The following is a 22,608-nucleotide window of genomic DNA, read 5'->3' on the forward strand; positions in this document are numbered from 1 at the left end:
CCGCGCAGTGCACGCCCAGCCCCACGGCTGCGCCGCGCCTCGCGGGACAGGTTTGGCCGGCGGGGCGGCGCCCGGCTCCGGGGAATAATGACTGTCTGTCAGGCCGTCCCCGGGTGACTGGGCGGGGCGGGGCGGAGGCGGCGCGGGAGGCGGGGGTGGCGGGGGAAGGGCGCAGGGCGGGGTGCGTGTTTGCGCGAGTGACTCGGCCGACCCCTCCGGCGGCTGCCTCCACCCAAGTGGGTGGGGACCCGCCCAGCCCGGGCGGCCGCGGCGGCTCCCTCTCCCCTCCCTGACCCTCCCACCCCGGGTTCCAGCCTCTACTTACCCCGCCAGCCTCGGGAGGCTCGCAGAGAGAGCGGCGCCGGCGTCATGTGACTGCCCGGAGTTGGTGCCAGGAGCCAGAGGGGAGCCAGGAACGGAGCCGCGCGGAGCCGGGCCGGAGCCGGAGCGCAAAGCAAGCGCCCGCCGAGCCGAGCCGAACCGAACCGCGTCTGTCGCACGCGCGCGCGTCCGGGTCCCCTGCGGCCGCTGCCGCTGCCCGAACTGGAGCGCTGACATTACTGCATTCGTGGGGTTTAAGGAAGCCCGGAGCCGGGCCTTTATTTATCGTCCGCTGCGCTCAGCACCGCGGTTCTCAAAGTAAGTCCTCACTCCCTCACTTTTCTTTCACGCCTGACTCCAATCGACCCCCTTTTCGTCGTGTCTAGTTGAATATTTTTAATAGGGGGGTAGTGAATGGGCTTGGGACGGTGCAGCGTGGGGGTGGGGGCGCCTGCGGGCTTGGGAAAGTGCAACAGCTCCTCGCTGCCGGGGGTGGGGGCGGAGAGGGAGGCGAGGGGGAGGAGGCCCCGGGCTCAGCGGTCACAAGTGGGACCGGTCACGGTGAGGGAATCCACGGCGCGTATCCGGAGGTTCAGGGGCGTGGGGCTGCCTGCGCCGGCCACGGCCCCCCAGACAGCCTCCGGCCCGGGGACGGCGCAGGCGGGGCCTCACCTGTGTGGTCCCCGGGCCGCCGCCTGCCCGCCCGCGATTCCCTCCAAAGCCCCAGAAATCAGCGTTCGCCGCGTGTGGCAACGTTGTTTGGAGAAAGGTAGCGCCGAGGCCGCCGCGCGCTCCTGCTCCTCCCCTTCCCGGTTCCCCCCCCCCCCCGGCTCCCTCCCCCCCCCCCGGTTCCCCCCACTCCCGCTCCCTCCCCTCCCTCCGCGGGTGCCCCCAGCTATCCCCCTGCCGGACTGGGCGCGCGGCCGCTTGCCCGGCGGAGCAAACTTGGAGCAGCCTCCAGGCCGTCTGGGAGGAAACTTGGGCAATTGGGAGTGGAGTTAGCATCCCGTTCTCGGTCCAGGGCTCCAGGCGCTGCAGGGCGTCCGGATTCTCCTGGGCAGGGGAAAAGAGCTGGCCGGGTTTGGAGAGTCCTCCTCGGGACCCGGAAAGAACCTGCCGCAGTGCCTGGAAGGAGGATTGCAGTGTAGCTGGAGGCGTATAGAGTACCTTAGGGCAAATGCCTGCAGCTTTAGGGACCCGAGCCAGGTGTGGGCCGAGAAGTGATCCCTGGACCAGCACCCATGGGACGTACCCAGCATTTCAGGCTCTTTTTCTGTGATAGCAGATAATACTTGTAATTGTCATGTCCGTGTCCTTGGCACTTAAACGGGAGAACCCTCTTTTTCTGGTTTAAATTTTACAGTAGTGTACAATAATACCAAACGGAGAACATGTGAATGGGACTTACTTTTAAGTCAGGTTAAATGGAAATTGCTTCCCTTCTTGTAGTCACTAAAATAAACGTTTTCACAGATTTTTTTAACTGATTTTTTTTTCCATTGATACACCCAAGACGCTTTAAATATATTGATTATGTTCTTAAAAGAGTCTGGTATCTGGGGAAAAGTGATCTTCTGACTTCATTAGATTTACCATCTGTAATTACTAAGCAAAATCAAGTGGGGAAAAGGCCAGTTGCTTATTATCATAGGGTGTTCCACAGAGCAGTTTTGCACTGTCCTTTTCTGATTGCTTTATGTATGAATTTGAGGAGAAATTTTATAAGAGAAATCCGTTTAGATGATAGTGAAGACTTGCTTTGGGGTCGGAGGTGGGGAGCAGAAATCTAATAGCATTAATATCTCCAAAATTTTGTGAGTTCGTATTTTTAAAGAAAGTTGACAGATAAGTTTTTTTCTGGCTTGAGACAAGCAGTATGTGAGTTGGCCTTGGGCTATTAATAGGAACCTCAGAGTGTTTGATTAATTTAAACTTTCTGCAGAAACTGATTTCTCTGTTTCTGTATTCTTCAGGGTTTGCTGTATAACCATTAGAAAAATAAAAAAGTGGCTGCTTAGACCACAAAACCTTGTCCATATGAAAAAGCAACATAGCTTTGACAAAAGCTATTGTGTGTTTTTTTTTTCACTGCAAAGTTTCTAAGTTAAAACCCAGTCTTTTGGTTGCTATGGGCACAGTGATGCCTTTTTTTTTGAACCTGTAGTTTTGTCTACCCACAGATCCTTAAATCTCTGGTAATGAAAAGCTGAGTTAAACAGTCAGAGAGTAAAGAGAAATAATAGGAAAGAGCTAGGAGTGGATTTCTCTACTTTAAAAATTCCTAAAAGAAAACAGACCTATTACTATCTTTTAAAAGTCGGTATACAGATTGTATAACAATTTTGGATTAAGTGAAATGTCAGGGATGGAATCACATTATCCAAGGTGAATTTCTGTAGACGTGTGTACATTGAAACAGATGTGCAGCTGTGAGCGTATGTGTCTATAACTGCAGGTGGAAAAGGACAGTGAAAACTTGGGGTGACTCTAGATGTGCCACAGACCACGTCTCGGAATTTAGTTCTGTGACTGAGGGACCCTTAAAATGGATCTAATTTTCAATTATGTGTGGTAACCTAGTTGTAATCTTAATTCTTAACAGCAGTGCTCTATTTTCATTTTCCTCAAGATGCTCTGAGCCAGAATGATAATCATCATTTGATCAGGCTAGAGACCAGCTATTGGCATGGGGGAGAAAGGGACAAAAGAAATCCGGAGGGAGGCTGGTGTTAATTATGAAGGTCTCTGCTGCTTGAATATGATAAAATCACATGTTCACTTATGATGTTTACTGTATGTAGCAGCTCCTATTTGTAAATAGGGCAGGTCCCCTGTATAAAACTGGTGTTATTATTCACACCCATAGAACAAACACCTCCACCCCCCTGTTGTTGTCTTAAAAAACTCCAGCTGCTCATGAATATAGGGTCAGGGAGGGCCGGCTAAATGTTTCTCTGTGCTTTCTCTCCAGCACAGCCAGCAGAGCTGTTTCCTGTTCTTTGTTTCAAGGCTGGGGTTTGCGTCATACATTCCAAGTGGCATATGTGTGCTCTTTCCTGTTTCAGGCTGCTTTCTGGTAGATCAGTAGCCCAGTCTGGGCCATGGTCCCTGCCCCTCAACTCCATATCCACCCAGGGAGTTATCATGTCTCTAACACTTGCGATTGCTTAAGATGCCTGTGTTATGTCATAATGAGGAGTCAGTTAACCTTTTAACATATACCCTTTGCCCCAGTGTGTTTATATGGGTAAATAAATACTTTTACCTTTCATTATTATTGTTGTTGTTGTTGTTGTTGTTGTTGTTATTGTCATTGCCAGATCATTAATTTAAAAAAAATTGTGTTCATAATGGTGAAGAAATCTTTTTTTAAAAGTTGGTTTCTGTTCTTTTGTTTTTTAATTCTTGTTTTGAAATGGCTAATGTGTATGTTTGTTTTGACATAGGCATTTTGCCCTGAAGGTATCAATTTTGGATTGGTGTTAACACTTTAGAGTTTAGAATACTTTTGCATTATCTGAAAGCTGGGGCCCACCCTCTTCACATCCTGGGCAGCAGGCTCAAGGTTTAGGAGGCTTCTTTAGATGGGGAATTTAAACAATCTTGGCCAACTTGGATGTGCTCACTTAGGTTTTAAAGAAGAAATCTTTAGAAAAATGATTGAAGGAGAACATTGAATATATTGAGAAAATCCCATTCTTTTTAAAGGCAAAGATTTAAAGACCAGGATAAGTTGTTTTTTTTGAGGACAAAGATTTTAACTCATTCTAGAGCTGATATCCCACCTGTTTCGAGAATAAAAAACTGGAAAAAAAGAAGTAGAAATTTAAAAATCCATTCAATGATAGTTTGGAAAATTTTAATCTTATGTTTTGAATACAGAAGGAGAATTCTCTCATTTTTTTACAAGGACAACTTTTTCATAATTCCCATCCCCCTCCCTTTTTTTTTTTTTTGGTATGATCTGTCAGTTGTGGGTTAACTATTTAAAACCTACCTTAAATACTTTCCTTTTGGTTCTTCAGTAAGTTATATAGACATTTTCTTTTGGAAAAGAAGATATTTGGCGAGTTTATTCTTAAACTGATTGTTTTTAGATTATCTTTAAAATCTAAGGGACTTATATACCGTGTTCTTTAATGGAATTAAGTTCAAGAGTTTGCTGAGGCAACAAATGAAGTTTTGTCCAAAAAAGTGAGGGTGCAAGGGGAAGTTCAGTGGTAGAATTCTCGCCTGCCACGTGGGAAACCTGGGTTTGATTCCTGGCCGGTGCACTCCCCAAACAAATAAGCAAACAAACAAAACAAACAAAAATTCAGTAAATGGTGCTGCGATAGGGGATACATGGAGAAAGAATGAAATATGACTTCTGCCATACAACATATAAAAAGAAAGTGATGAAAAAATAACTTTGGTTTTAAACTTCACGTCCCACTATATTCTTTCTTTATGGAAATATAAAATATGATGTTAAAGAAGATACTAGGATCAAGTAGTAAGCTACTGGGGACCTTACTTGAAAAAGTATGGGAAATTTTGGAAAGTCTCAAGATTTTTTCTTTCTCCTTTGGGGAAAACAGACTTTAATATTAAGCTGACTTGTAGGTCAAAAAACCTTTACAATACATATCCCAAATTGACCTGGGTTTTTTTGTTTTGATTCCAAAGCTGTTAGCAAGCTTATATTGGCGTGCCCATAGCTATTCTGTCCTCCACCCCACCCCCTTTTTTTTTGCCAGGAGAAAGGTAGTTATTAGAGACGATTCGGGTCTAATACCTCCTATCAGAAAAAAAGTTTGGCAAGCTTTTAAATGCTGAGCTAAGCAACTGACGAAAAAATATTACCTGCCTCATAGTTATAATTACTAAAAAAGGGGGGAAAACAGTTTCATCTCATGACCATATAAATCACTATTTAACTCAGTTTCATTTGTCTCCATGTCCCACCCCCCCTTTAGATCCTTGCCTTTCTTAATACTTCCAAGTCAACATTTTTGCTTTAAAATGAACAACTTAGGCAGTATTTCTTACTGTTTTCAGACCTACTTCTGTTGAAGGAAGGAAAAAAAAAGCAAGCTCATCCTTAAAATGATAGGAATTATATTATTCTGGAATTTGCATTTCCTTCTGAAATATATGATTTAGCATTGGTGAAAGCTTAAAAAAAAAAATAACCCCTAGAATCTCATCTTTAAAAAAAATAATACCCGGTTTGCTAATATGTAATATTCTAGTCAAAATTCATCTTGGAGTCAGTTGTAAGAAAGAAAGGTTATCATGGTCTTCAGTATCCTTAAATTCAAGCCTCATCTGTCCCTTCTTACACCCCTGTTCACATCTTAAGCAGTAGTGCCAGAGCTCGGAGACAGGAAACCAGACAGCAGTCTGCCCTGATAAGGGAAAGCATTGTCTAAAGGAGGTAGCCCTGCTTCCCCACCCCCAACTCTCCTTCCTTGAAATTTAGTAGTAATAAAAGAGACACAATGCTATAGAAACAGTTTCTGAACCAGAACTAGGACTGTTTTTTCCCAAAGCGAAAAGATATCCCTTTGACCAACTGGCCCTGTATTGCTTCTGGAGTGTCAGCATAGTTCTATGGAACATTAAAAAAGTGTCTGTATGCTTCGTATTCTTCGGTGAAAGTGTTTAGTAATAAGATTCTTTCTTTTAGCAAAACAGGTTCCTGGAGCTTTTTGAAACTCATTCCATTGTCAGGCAGAATACATTATCATTTTCCCATCTAATTATTTAGGGGGGAGAGGATTGCAGGCAGAATGTAACAAGCTAAGAATCCCTTCAGCCCATGGCTTCTTGTAACCCCTGGGTCTAGCTCTTACCCGATTTCCAGGAAGGGGGTGCTCCGTGAGGCAGCCCCCTATGAGGAGGACTCCCAAAGCCCAGCTCAGTCTGGCAAACACTCAGGGCAGATTGCCAATCTCTGGAGAGCCTGGGGACCTCCTCCGGGATGGCCTGGAGGTAGTCTAGACCCGTATCAGTGGAGTTTGGCAAAACGTAGACCTGAGAAAGTCAAGTGGCCATTGAGGTCAGTGCTTTCTACCCTGGAGAGCGACTTGGGAATGGTGGGGATTTTCGCTCTTTTGGCCTGTTCTCTGTTCTTTCTCCTGACTACTGTCCTTTGAGTCTAATCACCAAAATCCAGTCCTTTATCTGCTCTTGCATTTTACATCCTGGTAGCTTCCAGAACTTTGCGCCCCAAAACGACTTCCATTAGTTAGTTCAAGTGCCTGTTCCCCTTAGTTCTCCAATCAAGGGTGTTTTTTTCTTCTTCTTGAGCCTCCCACGTTGTTTGCATTGACTTTGCTAATTTTTAGAAGACGATTTTTCAGGCTATCTTCACTGGCCCCTGGGCCAGTTTTACTTTGTGAGACACCTGGTGTACAACCATCCCGAGGCTCTTGCCCTTAATTTTATCGTAGCATGTGAGAAGTGTGGCTTGACATCCATTCATTTATTCATCTCACAAATATTTATGGAGAACCTACTCATTAGAGGTAATCTTAAATTATCTGCAGTCATTATTCCTAGTTGTGCCACAGGACAGAGTAGATCTGCAGTGATCTAACCTGAAACGGCATTTTGAAATCTTAATTGCCTGCTGGCACCTTCCTATATCACAGCTTGACTTGGACCAGTGTGGCTCTGCACCTCTCCCACACCCTCCAATCCAGGGGAGTGACTCCCATATGAGGTGATTGGACCTCAAAGTCAGCCTCACAGCCCAGACTCTAAGGCAGAACAGAGAGAACTCTGAGTCTAGAGGCAGCCACACTTCTGTTCTTGGCTGCAGCTTCAACAGCTCTGCGAATTTGGGCGATTCATTTCACCTCTGTGCTTCCATTTCCTCATTTTCTAAAATGGGGATAAGGACCTAACCCTTCACCTTTATACAGTTATTATGAGGATTTCCGTATTTACTTGGGTAAAGCTGCCAATTTTTCTTAGCATTTTTATGGACCAATTGCAGGTGCATTGGCTAGGAAGAGTAATAGCCTAATTTGGGGCCTCCAGAATGTGTCTTTTGATCTTGCGTCCAAGCATGCACACAGGGAGAGGTAGGTAGCAGGGGCCAGTTGGAAGGAGCTGAAACTGCCGCCACTGTAAATGCACTGTCTACGTGCTCCATATCCCCATCCCCCCACGTACAAATCTTGCAGAAATTGCTACCCTGCTAGTGCTGCTTGTGATGCAGCATTGGCCTCTGCACAGAGAGGCAATCCAGTGAAGTGCCACATCCACCAGCCTTGAAGTCAGACTTCCTTGGATTCAAATCTTGACTCTACAACTTGGCTGTGTGATCTTTTGCAGATTACTTTGCCTGTCTGTGTTTCAGTACTTACATCAGTAAAATGGGAAAGTAAGTGGTGCCCACCGCCCGAGGCTTGAATGGCATGATCCATGTAAAAAACCACACCTGGCAGTGATCAGCAGGAACCCTGTGGAATCACTTTGCCCCTTGCTTTTCTTCATCAGCCTGTGTCCTTTTGAAAGCCTAGTGTTCATCCTTCCCAGGCTCCTCCCTCTGCAGTCACTTCTTCTCCCTTTCTGTTTTAGGTTTTAAAACAAAGTAGAGACCTTGGCACTAGGCTTGTTCAGAAATTTTCTCTGGGTGGGTAATAAAAGAAATTCTTTGAAGATGATACTGGTAAAGTTTCTAGAGCACCTTTAGCAAGGCGCTGGCCAGGAGCAATAACTTATCGTTAAGGAAGTTTGGTTTAATAATTTTCCCCTAGGATTAGGGTGTCCCACCCTATTATTTAAGGGGGATTTCAAACGCATTCAAAGGGAGATGAAAAGGACTGTAGAACACCTACTATGTGCAGGGGCTCTGATAATCCAAGCCAGTGTGCAGTGTGGTCTCTGGGGAGAGGGGGCAGAGCCCTCTAAGGAAGTATAAGTCATTCCTGTCCTTCAGTTGCTCCAATCCAGGTGGTGGAACAATTCAGAGCATTTGGAAAGTTAAAAGGTCCAGCATATCTAGGTAAGCAAGGCAGCAGCAGATCTACCAGGGAGCAATCAGCTGGCCCCAGAGCAAGCAGGGCCTTGAGCTGGCCTTTGAAGAATTAGGAGGATTTAGATAAGCCGGAAGGGGGCGGGGGTGTTTCCACGCTGTGTGCTCAGCACCAGGGCCAAAAATGAACAAAAGGGGGTGGGGACCGGAGGAAGGGGGAAGAAAGATGGAGTGGCCAGCATGAAGGGCACTCGGGGCAGCTGGTTGGAAATGGTGGTGCTGAAGATGGGCGCTTGAATCTCTGTAATCCACTCTGATCCCTGGGAATCCTGGCGGGAGGAAGGCTTTTGAGCTTGTGAAAGACTAAATGAGAAAAGGACCTAGGAAAATGTAGGCAGCAAGGCCGTCGAAGTTGGATGGAGGAGTAAAGAAATTGGGAATGGAGAGATTCATGGAGGAAAAATCCCCCAGTAACACAGTCTTGAGGCAGCGGGGGCGGGCAGGGGGAACTGGACCCCAATGACAACAGTAGAAATGAAAAGAAAAGGAAGTGAGGAAGGCTTTTAAAATGACCCCTAGGTTTCCAGGGTAGTTGACAGGAGAATAAAGCCAATGGAGTGGGGCTGGGGGACAGCTTTTAAAGAGGCAGGGTGGAAGAGGAGGAGGATTTGGGTTTTGGACATGTTGAATTAATTCTCCTGCATAGCAGTGGTTCAAAATGCTTCTCTGTTTCTTTTTGTTTGTTTACTCTTGAAGGGAGAGAGCAGTTATTAGCTCATGGCTTTGTATCTGAAGATTGGGTGGCTCTATGAGATACATGTTTAATGGAGAATCCTCGGTAGCCCACTGAATTATGTAGCACCATGATGAATCTTTCTGGTTATTTATAAGATTCCAGCTATCCTCGTTCAGGCTGGAATTTCCAGGAACTGACTGCTGACTGGGAGCCAATTGGCTCCTCCCAACCTCCCACTCCCTCTGGGTGGGGCCCCATGGGTGGAGTGGGGTGGGTCTCCTGTGATAGGGCACCACCAGGGAGATGGCCTCCTGCAGACCTTCTGAATTTGATTACATAGTGCTTCACAGAAGAGAATTGTGAAGGCTTAGGCTTAGGCTGGGCCATACCTAAGGGCTTGTGTATAGCAGGGTTAATTTACATCATGGCTATTTTTCAGTGTCTCTTGCGTTGCTTGCCCTTAGAATCAAAATACAAAATTCTCAGACAGCAAGCGTGTAACCTCAGTTGGGAAAATCGAATTTGCTAACATCTCCTTAAGAAGGGTGTGGATTGCAATTAACTAGGTGGCATTGCACTTGAGAGTTTACCTCAAGGGTACCTATGGGTTTGGATTTTCCCCACTCCCCTACCTCTTCTCTGCTGGCCCGCCGGCTGGAAACCTGTAAGAATTTTGCTTGGTTGGTACCTTTGCACCTGTCCTTATTTACATGCAAAATCAATTGCTTCACTTGGTCTTTCCGAAGTACAGGGTGTGGGCTGAATCTTATCTGAAGCCATGTCCTGTTTGGACAAGTTGGACTCTTGGCAAGTCTCCACAGGGTGGAGCAGATGGGTGGAGGCAGGAAAGTAAAATTGGGTGGCTTGTTAGCAGAGAGAGGAGAGAGGGCGGATTGTTTGCTCACTGGATCATTATATTTAACCTGAAACTAACTTAACTTCTTTCCCATTTACAAAACATTTTAGTGCAAAATAATCTTAATTTATGAGGGACAAAGATTTAGAAGTAGTCCATGGAACTTGTCTTTTCAAACCAAAAATAGAAGCCAGTGATAGAAAATCAAGTGATAGGAAAACAGGACATATTTCCAGGTAAAGCCTCCAAGTTTAAAATGGCTACTCTCTGTTGCCTGTCCCCTTGTTTTTCTGGGCAAGGTCCCTGGTACAACTACCATGAAACGTTATTCGACTCATCGGGACCTTTTAAAGAGTTTGGGTACAGATGTGAAGGGAATAAAGTTTCTCTAAAAGGAAGTTTAGCTACAGGGATGTTGCTTGTCTGCATAGCCAAGAATTACAAACACACACGAGCACCTTTTTTTTTTTTTTTAATTTTTCTTCCCTATGGTTCTTGTAGGGTGGGATGAGCATAAAGGGTAGGGGGAGGTAACCAGCTTCCTTCTTTAAAAATCCAAACACTTTGCAGTATAAAAAGAGGGCGATATGTTGGTTTAACCACACTGCTTTTCTGCCTTACGCCTGACTGAGGCCAACTAGAAAACAAAGATTTGTTTTGAAAGAGGCAGGTAACTTGAAGCATTTAGGGTAAGGCTGGGTGTGGGGAGGATGAGGCAAGACCCTTTGAGGATCTGCAGAAAAATAAAGGACATGAAAAAGGGAGATGCAAAGAGAGAATGCCAGAAGTAGGTCCTATCTCCAAGAAACAGGGGTGAAAACTTCCCCTTTTCTTCTTGCTCAAAGATAAGACACTTGTATTAAAACTGGTGCTGCCTTAGACATACACAAAAACAGGCTCTCTCCCTCATGCTTTTGAGGAAAGGGCAGTCATTTTTAAGGTCGTTTCTATAGTAAAGTGTGTTCTAGGTTTGAAACAAACTACTTAAAAAGAAGACTTGGTGGCATAACTTGGTCCTTGCACTATGTGTATTCCTAAGCTCTGAAGCTCATATTGTGCCCTCATAAAGCAATTGTCCAGGAAGCTCCAAAGAGCCCTGAATAGGACTCTGAAACTGAACTATATTTCTTCTGAAACTTCATGTAAATGATTAACCAAGCTTTTTAATAAATAATCACAGTTTTGCATTTTGGCAAAAATCTGACCCTTATTTTGACATCTGAAAAGTCAGCAGGGATAAGTAGAGAGTGTAATGGGAAATCTGTTTCTTTTTGAGAAAAAAAATTCAATTTTATTGATGCTTCCCAGCAAAATAACATAAGTTTGGCAAGATATTTGCTCCAGTTATGGAAAATTATTTTGACACCGATAACATTCCTATATTTTTGCTTTTAAGCACCTTGGTAGCTTAGAAATTTTTTAAACCGATTTTGCCCCTTTTTCTCTTAAATATGGTATTATTCTGAGATTGCTTACTGTAGCTTTAGAATGTACTTCTGCTTAGTTAAATACAACTACGATGTAAATGTGTTTATGATTGGAAAACAGTTGTAAGAAAAAGCAGAACCATGTTTGGTGCCTTCTCATCTCTTTGACACCCACATAAAACAGTTAACAGAATTCTTGAGCCTGGTTAAAACCCACTAATTTTAAAGACCCAGGGGTTGACAAACTTTGGCTGCCATTAGCATTGTAGTCGCTAATACTTGTTTTAGTGCGCCACCTACTGGTCTTCCTAAGATTGCTTGGTGTTGTGTAATAGATTTTCTTCAGCATGTATGTAGTTGGGCATTCTTTTAAAATGATGGCAATATCCCCAGAGCCCTGAGCTGCCCATGTGTAACGAAAGCCTCCAAGTATTGGGACCCTCATTCTTTAAGTGCTTACGTTAATTCTCAGTTATATGGAAGGCACTTTGGGGGCACTGCAGTCACTCTTTCTGGTTTTAGACCAGAACTCAATATCAGTGGCACAAAAAAGGTCTGATTAGAGGTGTGGGCACAGGGGGTAAAGAATGTAGAATTTTTTGGCAAGTAAACAAAAAACTGATTTAAGTGTGTTTGATTCTCATTCCAAATTCTGTTCCTTTCTAACTTAGCTTCTCTCTCCATTTGTGTTAAAAGTCCTTAATTCTAGAGTTAATTTAATTTGTACATAGAAGTGTATAAAACTGTCCCACCTCCACTTCCAAGAAGCTATTTTTAACAGTTTGGAGTGTACCATTCCAGGCATTTTCTTTGCATCTTAGTTGTCGCATATCCTAGCACTATCATCAAAAGAATAATCAGTCATTTGAGAAGCTACCAAATTGCAAAGTGTTGTTAGGCATGTGAATGAGTAGTGAGTTTGGTTCTGTTTATGGTGATAATTGAATTTTGAACACTTTCAAAAAATTGCCCAGTATTGTGTTATTTAGTTAGGAATTTTAAAACGGTGATACTCTAATTCTGTCATCCCTTCTTCATTCATTAGCTAGAATACTTCCTTAATGAGAGCTATATCCCTTTAACAACTACTTATTCTTTATAAGGTACAGTTTCAAACAACGAGACATACCATTACAATTCTGCTTGAATAAAAACAAATCAGGTTTTGTCAGGAACAAGGCTTTATATTAAACCTTATTTTTCCTCTTAATGCATGTAAGTCTTGCACAGCATTCATGTCATTAAATTTAGATAAAACATGAAAGATTAAAGAAGAAAACTGATTTAAATAATGTCCTAAAGTGATAGAAGATATAGCAAGTTAATGTAGAATTCATTTTCTAAGTAGATCCAGTTATCATTGCTATAGGTGTTAAGAAAAGCTGTTGAAGGTTTCATAAACTAATTTGGTAGAGTTAGAATTTAAACCAAAACAAACTTCGAGCCCATGGTCTTAAATTTTCTTTGATTCTGTTATTTGAAGTAAAGGGTGCAGAGTAACCCAAGGTGTAGCTAGGATTAATTTTTAAACTGAATTTCATCTTTTTTTTTTAAGAAAGGAGGAAATTGATCCCTATGTTAATAGAGAGGCAAAAACCAGACATTAGTCCAGAAGTTGGAACCAACCAATTTAGTGCCATGCATAGAAGAGGGGTATCCTAAAATTGTATGAATATTTTGCTGATATAAATGATTTAGAGGTCAAAGGTTGTTGTTTTTATTTTTCCTCTCATTTGACCTTCCTAAAACCTTGTGATATAGGTAAGGGAGGAGTCCTCTGCATTTTACTTCTCAAAAGAGTTGCTACATCACAGAATTAGGTTGCACATTGCCCACTTCAGTCTCGAGGCCAGGGTTTTTTTTTCCTTTTATACACCTGAGATTGTGAGTACTGTTAGAAGAATGTTCTCCAAGATACTGGTTAGTGAAGTGGATAAATCTAATAGACCGGATCCAACTCAAAAAGCTGTAGGTGTCGTGTGGGAGGGGCAGTTGATGTGAGGCTACAGCAGATGGCAGTGGGTCAGGGCTGCTACATTACCTGGCTTCATCGATGTGAACAGATCCCTTATCTTTTTGTTTGAAGTCTGCTGTGGGGCACTGGACAATTCTTGGGACAGTGTCCTTCTCTACAGCCACCTAGGCTGGGAACTGGTTGATAGTAGACCCCAAAACACAAAATGGTTTTCTATCCTTCATTAAGAAATGATCCGTATTTCACTGGCTGTTGGGCTTTGTTTTTGCTGGGAGACATAAGAGGGTAGTAGCACGTTGATAAGGGCAGCCTGGTGTTAAATTGTGTTAGCAGATTATAATAGTCCTGTGATGTAGGGAAATACAATTTTGAAGTCAGAGCCTTATGTTGAATTAATGATGATAGTCGTATGTTATCATAAGACACAGAACAGGCTTTCTTCAAAAATGCAGTGTGGCCCCAGAGCTGTACAGTATTACTTTTATTATTGTATGCAAAAATATCTTAGTATGAATACAACAAATTACAGGGTTGCTATCCTTGAGTTGGAGGTAAGGAATTCTGATACTGAAATACAGGAAGTAACCTACAACCAGGGACTTGCTGAGCCCATATAGACTTGTTCATCTTCCCACTCAAACCAGGGTGATCTACAAATACCTCCTTACCACTAATCAAAGCAGTGAACACATAAACCACATTTGGATAGTAAGTGCCTGAAGCAGGCTTTTTAAGATCTGGGTAGTAGCTGGGCAGAAATTCTGTAACCTGAGAAATGCAATTGAACATATAGAGATTCTGAATATTTTCCCTGTGAGGAAACAGTTGACTTGATGTAGATTAGTGTTAGATGTAGAGTAGTCTAGAATGCAAAAGAGAATGGAGTGATAACACAAGCAAAATAATAAAATACGAGTGATAGAACCAGGTCAGTCAAAGTGGGCATTGCCTTTATGTTAGACTAAGGGTTGCCTCATTTCCTAATGACTAGAAATTCAAGTGAAAACCAAAACAAACTTTTAGTCTTCATATGTAAGAAGTGCTTAAAAAATAATAAGAGGTTGAAAAAAGGCTCAAGACCTGAATAAGCGTTTTTCCAGAAGAGAAATAAAAATGGTCAATAGAGATTAAAATAAAATGTCCAACTTCATTATGATTTATTCTTCCTTAAATCAATGTAGAATATTTGGGACTAACAAATTAGCAAAGTTTATCTTTTTAAGTGGTAATATACTTTGCTGGTAGAGATGTTGGGTAACAGGTTGAATTTTATCAATCGAAGTAATAGAAAAATTTTGCCTGGCAGTGCATCAGATTCTTTGGAAAATGTGTATGCTTCTCACCCAAAAATTCCCCAGAAAATGTAAGCTACAAAATTAAGAATGTAAGCTACAAATTAATTAAGATCCTTACGTAAGTATAAGGATGCTTGTTGCTGTTGGTAATAATGAAAATTTAAAAGCAACCTAAGAGGCCAATAAAAAGGGATGAATTAAACTGATCAGTTGACATACTGTCATATTGAATTTGATGGTGTGGGCTCATACTTAACGAAAAGGAAGCAGTGTCACAATAAATTGTCAGATGAAAAAGAGGACAGTGAATATTATGTATATGCTTTCCATTTATTTAAGAAGAGGATTGGAAAGAGTGAAGCAAAGATATTAATGATGGTTGATTCTGATTTTCTTTTTTTTGGCTTGTCTTTTTCTCCCCTAATTTTTTTCTGTAATGAACATAAGGAAAAGGGAAAGGTGTTTAAACATTCACAAGTTATGTGGGTCTTAAGCAAACTTTCCTGCTCAGAAGGGGCGCACATATTGTTCCAGAAACGTCAGGGATTTGAGTTAGAAATGCTGGTTGGTTCTCTTCTGGTTATAACCATGAAGTCTGGTTTTAATTATATAAGATGGCATCTTTCGTAGGTAAGAGAAACAAATTCCAGCTATTCCCCAGGGGAGGAGAAGTGAAAAGAGGGGCAAGGAGTATTGTAGTTTGTTTTAACTAGTTTATATTTAAAATAACCTTGAAATTTAGATGGACACTTTGTTTTGTTTTCTAGGCCAAACACCAGAACACCCTAGAAGGTTTAACTAAAAGAATGCTCATGTTTGACCCAGTACCTGTTAAGCAAGAGGCCATGGACCCTATCTCGGTGGTAAGTTTTCCAAAATCTCTCTTTATTTATTCCAAGTGGTAATAACATCATCATGTATTGTGTTATTCCTTAAAAGTTACTTGTTACGTGACAAGCATTTGAAAGGCAAACTTTCTCAAAGCCCTCGTGGTAAATGAGGTGGCAAACACCCATCTAACAGCCGGAAAAAAGCGTAATCGTCAGGACCCATATTTCCTTAAGACCTATACACACAAAACCCAAGATGTGATCACATAGGACTTAGGCTTCAGGAGAATCTGGTATGGCAGAAGTAGGTTTAAAAAGCTTATCAGTCAGTCCCTTTGTATGTGAAGATATATTAAATTAAAATGCTTTGATTAAAAACCATGGCAACTGCTATGTGAAACTGAGACTGTATGAGAGACGATTGAAGAGAAGTGAGAGAGAGAAAGAATTTGGTGGTGAAGATGAATTGGGCAGGAATCCTGTTCATTGTCCTTTTCGACACCTTAGCGCTTGCTAGCCCTTGTCATATGCCAGACCCCCTCTGGATGCTGCTGAGTCACCAGGGGGCTCGTAATTACACCAGGGGGCTCATAATTACTCCACGTGTTTATTTAGGTGCAGCTCTAGTGTTATGGAGATGAGCCATGGGTGACCGCAGAAAGATGTCTGACTTTAAAGCAAGGAGGGTTGAGATTCGAGATCTGGTTTACTAAATATTAAATAACAAGGTGATGCTTCCATGCTGTCTTGCTCTTTTCTTCCATGGGCTTCGAAAATATTCACAAGGGGAAAATCAAGATGAGTTATGTATCTGAAAGTTGGTAATGACACACGTGCAAAATTAGATCATGCTTCTGTACTGGCTGTGGAAGTTCCTGCCAAAAGCCTTTATAGATAGAAGGGTCACTTCAAGGCCCTTGGAACTTGAGTTGCCATGGCTGTTACTAATGTAGTGAGGTATTTGCCAATATCTATAATGAAAAGTTAATTCAGAGTAGCTTTCAGGAAATAACATTTTATCATCCAGCAGAACAACTGGATAACCAAGTGTCTGAATACAATAATATTCAGATAATAACTCAGCAGTAAGAGTTTTAAACATCAGAAACCTAAATCTGCTTCTAATGTTATTTGATGCTGTCCTCATATTCATTATCTACTCTCCCCCCAACTATTGCATGATCATTAATTTCATTTATCAGTGATGCATTTTACAGTTGATGTGCTCCCAGTGCTTTTAATCAAACATGAAAATATGGCTCAAGAGCCTAATTTAAAGCTAAAATGAAGATCCACATTGCTAAGCTGGAATGATAATTAAGTGCAAAGCAATGTACTTAACTGAAAAAAATGTGAAATAAAATGAGTTTAAAGTAACTGGTATACTTCATAACATTATAGCTTATGTTAATATATGAAATTAAAATACATTGATTTTTTTTGTAATTAATGATCACTTTTTTCCTTCATGTTATCATTTTCAACTTCAGCTAAAGTTATAGAATTTAACTACACAGTTTTTGGAAAAGTTTTGGTAATGGATGGTAGTGATCGTAGCATAACATTGTAAATGTAATTAACAACATTGAATTATATATTCGAATGTGGCTAAAATGGAAAATTTTAGATTGTATGTATGTTACTAGAATAAACAAAAACATAGGACCGTACAACACAAACAGCCCTACTGTAAACTATGAACTATACTTAGGAGTATATTTAGAATAATATCCTTTCATAATTTCTAACCCCATTAGTGCAAAGTCTTATAATTGGGGTGGTGGTGGTATATGGGAATTCTGTATTTTCCATGCTTTTTCTATAAACCTACAATCTCTCTAATATAAAAAATTCTATTTAAAAAAAAATGTTGGTCCTTAAGTGAAGGTTGTTTTTTTCTTCATTCAGTGAAATGTCGGGTAACTCTGAAACATTTGGGGAGAGTAGTGTTGTTTATTTTACCTAGCACAATTAAATTTAAAACTTTTGTTTCACTCTTAAATCTTCAAATTTCACCTTTCCTGTCTGATAGGTGGAGTTTATTGAGCCTGCTTGGTTTTTTGTTTTTTGTTTTTTTTTACTTCAGTCTTTGAACTGAAGGTTAAGGTCTTTGGCTTTTCTAGTTGAGATTGTAAGAAGATTCTTTTGTTTAATTCCACATATAAATTAGGAATATTTTCTGGTGAATCACCTTTTTAATTTTTATTTTTCTTGAAAGGAGAGCACAGCAGAAGCAATCTGCTTGTCTTACATCTTGCGGTAATTTAGAGAAAGCGAAGAAACGTCATTTCTTTCTTACTGAAGTATAATCCTTCATACTTTTCTCTGCTAAACCTTGTGCTTTAGGATAGATGGTAAAGCTTTGGATTGCCCTGTAAAGATTTTCAAAATAGACAAACCCTCTCTGGGTGGGCCTCAGATCTCTGCTACTTACTAGCCACTTTATGTTGGCAAGACCACCAACCAACAATCTGAGCCTTCTTTTTAATGAATTTGTAGAATTAGAGACTTCATTCTGTAGAATGAAATAGCATGTGTATATAAGATGCACATTTTATGGAATTGTTTTTACCAGTACATTTCCAAAGGAGGTTAAAAATTAAAGGATATAATTCAGGAAGTGAGAAAGAAAACAGATTGTTAAAATGTAACCTTTCTTGTTCTGTGCCTCTGGAAAAATTACTTTTGAAGAAAGCATATCCCACCTCCTCTTTTTTGTTCTTAATGAAACGTACCCTCTAACAGACTTCTTACAGATTGAGAAGTACTTAAAATGAGTCCTGCTCTCTGCTCATCTAACAAACTTTTCATGCCTTTTTGAAGGTGGGAGAAAGAGCTTTCTACTTTTGTTTATTTAGAGGAGCATGGCATTTGCTGGTTCCAGAATGTGTGTTTATAAATGAACCACACCTTCCTGTCTTGGAACCCTCCCCTTAGTATGAAGAGTCCTTTGATTTCCATTGCCATCACAGAAGTTTTGTTTTGTTTTTTTTTTATTTGTATTAATGAATAATGAAATGGAGACTTGATAAATGAATGAAAACTCAGTACTCCATCAACTTAAATTATCTTGTCATGGACAGCCCCTTCCAACTTGAAAAAGTTAGAATGGGCATGGCCCAATACCCCTAAAGAGTGGAAGAAAGATCAAAAATGATGGTGAAGTTATACAGAGAAAGCAGGGTTTAACAAACGAGTATAATTGTAGTCTCCAGTATTTTAGAGTGGCTAGTAGTAAAGACCTAAAATTGTGGAATTATAACCCATACCAAACTCTGAAATCTGTTTTTCAACCAATTGTGATGTGCTTTAATATTTATTGCTTTTTTATATATATATATTTTTTTTCAGAAGAATGTCGTCTGTGATGATAGGAATATATATATATACATATATGTTCCTTCTAGCCTCCAGTGTTCTGGAGCAGCTAGAAGGAAAAATCTGAGATGATGGTACGGTAGCTCATGACAAACTCTGGGATCTGTCCTGTAACTACTTGTCAAAGAGTGCTTTGAAAACTTGCTTTTTTCTTTCTTTGCTTTATATATATGTTATATTATACAAAAAAAAAAGTTTAAAAAATTATCTTGTCATGGAAAACTCACCAAAACTATTGTTAACTTTAAAAATATATTAAAATTCTCACTTTATTATAAAGTGATAGAGCTTTGGGGAATTATCCAAACCCTGTTCCTTCACCCCACCCCACCCCAATTAAAAGAAACATTTTTTTTTTGAGATTCAAAAGAATTGGCATTATCCTTAGCCTTGACAGTGGTAAAAACTTGCTAAGATAATGTGTTAATTCATTTTGTTCATTCACCAAGTATTTATCTATCCCAGGCCCACAGCTGACTTACATTCTAGTGAGTGGAAGCAGTCAGCAAATAAATGCTTGCGGAGGTATAAATATTTGAAGGCATATTGCAACAGAATGTAAGCCCTTTTCTTAATAACTTCTTTTTCTTAATGCTTTTTTATTGAGAAATATTCATATACCATACAAACCATCTGAAGTATATTGTCACTACTAGCCCACAGTATCATCATATAGTTGTGCATACAACACCAAGATCAGTTTTAGAACATTTTCATTTCTACAGAAAAGAAATTAAAATTAAAAAGAAAACCCAAATCCTCCCATTCCCCTTATCCCCTCTCCCTGCCTTTATTGACCCATAGTATTGGTGTGGTACATTTCTTACTGTTGTTGAAAGAATATTAAGATATTACTGTTAATTATGGTCCACAAGTTGCATAATAACTTCTTTTTGGAAAATTAAAACCCATTGCCACCCTCAGTGGAGTAAGGGAAGGGGAAGAGCCGCTCTACTTGCTTCTTTCTTGTCTTCAGAAGCCTCTCTGTTCCCAGGACATGGGTTTCCTTGGAGAAGCAGCCTGTGCAGGGGGCATTTGGCTGTCCATCAGATGTGGCCAGAGGTGCCTTTTCTGCTTCGTCAGCCCTTGTCTCTGATTTGGATTTGGTGCCATGCAGCTTGCTAGTTTGCGTTGCTTTGTGAGAAGATCAGAACGGTCTAGGACAGACAGGAAGTGACTATTACCCACCAGGGTTTACCTACCCAGCACACACCCCCTAGCAAACTCTGCATCAGACCTTAGGGCTGTAGAGAACCAGATTGTTGCAAGCTAATTGCAGTAGCTTATGCGCTCCACCCAAATAATTAAAGTAAACGTGTCTTATATAAGACTCACGTAAAGCTTGCTATGAAATTTACTAGTGCAACAGTTGGAGGGACCACATTTCTTCACCTTTTTGTGAAGCAGTGGAACTGGAAGTAGTTAATTATGTACTCAGTGTTGCATACTTATGGCTAAACGTATCTCCCTACATTTAGCTTTACAGTAACTGTATATCCCAGTTCATTGGAGGGGACATTCATTTGAGAGCAAACTTTCAGCAAGACTACATAATATTTATAAAGCTTACCTTCACATGGGGTGTTTTCTTTATAGCTTGAGAAATCTAGGATATATTAAATAAGCAAATCTCCCAGGTCTAAATTCCTAGTTTCTGGAACTCACCCCATGGATAGAAAAATCTAACAGTGACAACAGAACAAGTATTGTAGTTATTTTGCTTCCAGTTTACCTGCCAATATCTTACTGGCATTAAGATCTAGGTCACAGGGAAGTCTTTGAGGAATAGGACTGAAAATAAGGGAGAAGCTACATTTTGTGAGTCAGGACAATTAGTACTGCCTCCCAGTTCCTGAAGTTTTTCTAGGATCAGAATTTTTTGCCCTTTAGAAAATTATATCAAGCAGGTTAACCTCTAGAACTAGGAGAAATCTCCTCTACCCCCTGTCATTCTGTATTTAATTAGTTCCTTAAACCTTCATTGTGTACAATTTACAGTTTTTTGTTGTTAATAAACTTTGTATCCCTTTTAATATTGCTGTACATTTTCAGCCTCTCACTTTATATTGTATGTCTGTGTTCCTCGTGCTTAAAGAAAGGTAGAAATAATCTCTTGTACATTTGATTCTTGATACATAACTCAAAGCTGTCTTTAAAAACAACAACACATATTTCACATTTCCTGATTTTGTAGCTTTCATGTCCTTATTTTTAAGCGGCATTATTAATAAATATTCTCTCCCCCCCATAAATTGACCTTTAGCATTTTTATTCTTTATCTCTGTCACTTAGAGCCTTGCTATTCAAAGGGTGGTCTGTGGCACTCAGGCCCCTGCCCAATCCTACTGAATCAGGATCTGCATTTTAACAAGATTCTTGGTGAATGTGTGCACACATCAAGTGTAAGAAGGCCTGATTGGGAGCGCCAGAGTGCATTGCAGCGTGCATCTCCTGTATGAGAAGCGTAGGGAAGGGGCTCCTAGGATGGCATGGTGTGTCAAGCCTTGTGTGCAGCCCCGTTGCATGTGATCTCTTCGAGTTCAACTTTAATTTAATCCACAACCTTCTGGAAGGTGGTGTATTCAATACACCAATTGAATATACAATTCACTTTGGCCATATCCTCATAGCACTTTTGATATTTAGTTAATGACTGATCTTTTTTTTGGCATGGGCAGGCTCCGGAAATCGAACCCAGGTCTCTGGCATGGCAGGCGAGAATTCTGCCACTGAGCCACCTTTTTGTACCACCCTGGTCTTCTTTTGCAGAATGGAGTTTTTTGCTTAATGAATTTACTTTAAAAGGGACCTTTCGTTATACTGTAAAAAACAAAAGTTTTCTCTTACATGTTTAAATAAACACATAACTGTGGTAAAGGTAATAGATGTTCATCGTGCAACACACTGTAAGCATCTTATTATCCCCAGAGGGATGTACCATATCACTGCTAGGAGATTATAACTGATGATAGGTTATAATGATATGGATAAAGGACCTGAGAAGACAAAAAAACAAAATAGTCTTAACAATGAGAAACTGACATCAAAACCAGATAAAGACAAAATACAGTATGTGATAGAAGGATCTACTGCCTGGGCCACCCAGTCCCCAAGAATCTGATGCTCAGGAGGCGTAGGATAAGGGACCAGCCATCTGGAATTTCAGCACAGGTCATTCTAATGCAATTCGCCCAGTCTTGGGCCCAGAGTGATCTCTATTAATCCCAGTCGAAACCACTGCTACCCCACAGTTATTTACGACTCACCACAGTGCACTTGGGGGAGGTAATAGCAGAGCACACTTGGATTTCTTAATTAAAAGTCCCCACTGGTAGGTGTTCTTGGTTGCAACATGACTTACTATTACCTCAAAAACACTGGATCTTAGAGCTGGCAGAGAGTCACAATGTATTGCTTATCAGATTCACTGTAGAGCATTCAAATACAAGTGATTCTCTGAATTTTCTGCAGAGGGGCTTGACCATCACTAAAAATAATTCAAATCTACCATGTGATATGGAAGCAACATTGACCTTGGTTCTAATGTTTATTAGAGTGATCAATAATAGGTAGACGTATTAGACCAGTGCTTTCTCATAACATGTTTTAGGACCAAGTGTATATATCTAAATCTAAACCACCTTTTAAAGTCCAGGTAATTGGGCAGGCTACAGTGGCTCAGTAGGCAAGAACACTTGCCTGCCATGCCAGAGGACACAGGTTCGATTCCCAGTGCCTGCCCATGTAAAAAATATATATATAAAGTCCAGGTAATTAAAAGTGCCCTGTTACATATTTTTATCTTAATTTGTGCTTTAACA

At 40.8% G+C, this 22,608-nt stretch overlaps 2 protein-coding genes across 7 annotated transcripts in view; one reads left to right on the top strand and one right to left on the bottom strand.

Moving 5' to 3' along the window:
* LOC143663134 (uncharacterized) overlaps window positions 1-1,079 on the bottom strand; it is a 67,877-nt gene extending 66,798 nt beyond the window's left edge. For 5 of the 6 annotated variants that reach the window (XM_077136595.1, XM_077136596.1, XM_077136593.1 and 2 more), the window contains exon 1: window positions 326-1,053. In XM_077136595.1, the coding sequence (XP_076992710.1) occupies window positions 326-558 (233 nt within the window). In that variant the 5' untranslated portion in view covers window positions 559-1,053. Of the gene's footprint in view, window positions 1-325 lie in introns of all 6 variants that reach the window. The other variant, XR_013165822.1, reaches the window with a different exon arrangement.
* KLF3 (KLF transcription factor 3) overlaps window positions 214-22,608 on the top strand; it is a 34,513-nt gene continuing 12,118 nt past the window's right edge. The window contains exons 1-2 of the mRNA XM_077136591.1: window positions 214-639; window positions 15,347-15,442. Of these exons, the coding sequence (XP_076992706.1) occupies window positions 15,386-15,442 (57 nt within the window). The 5' untranslated portion in view covers window positions 214-639; window positions 15,347-15,385. The remainder of the gene's footprint in view (window positions 640-15,346; window positions 15,443-22,608) is intronic.

The sequence above is a fragment of the Tamandua tetradactyla genome, chromosome 19 (genome assembly GCF_023851605.1).
Source record: "Tamandua tetradactyla isolate mTamTet1 chromosome 19, mTamTet1.pri, whole genome shotgun sequence".
NCBI lineage: Eukaryota > Metazoa > Chordata > Mammalia > Pilosa > Myrmecophagidae > Tamandua > Tamandua tetradactyla.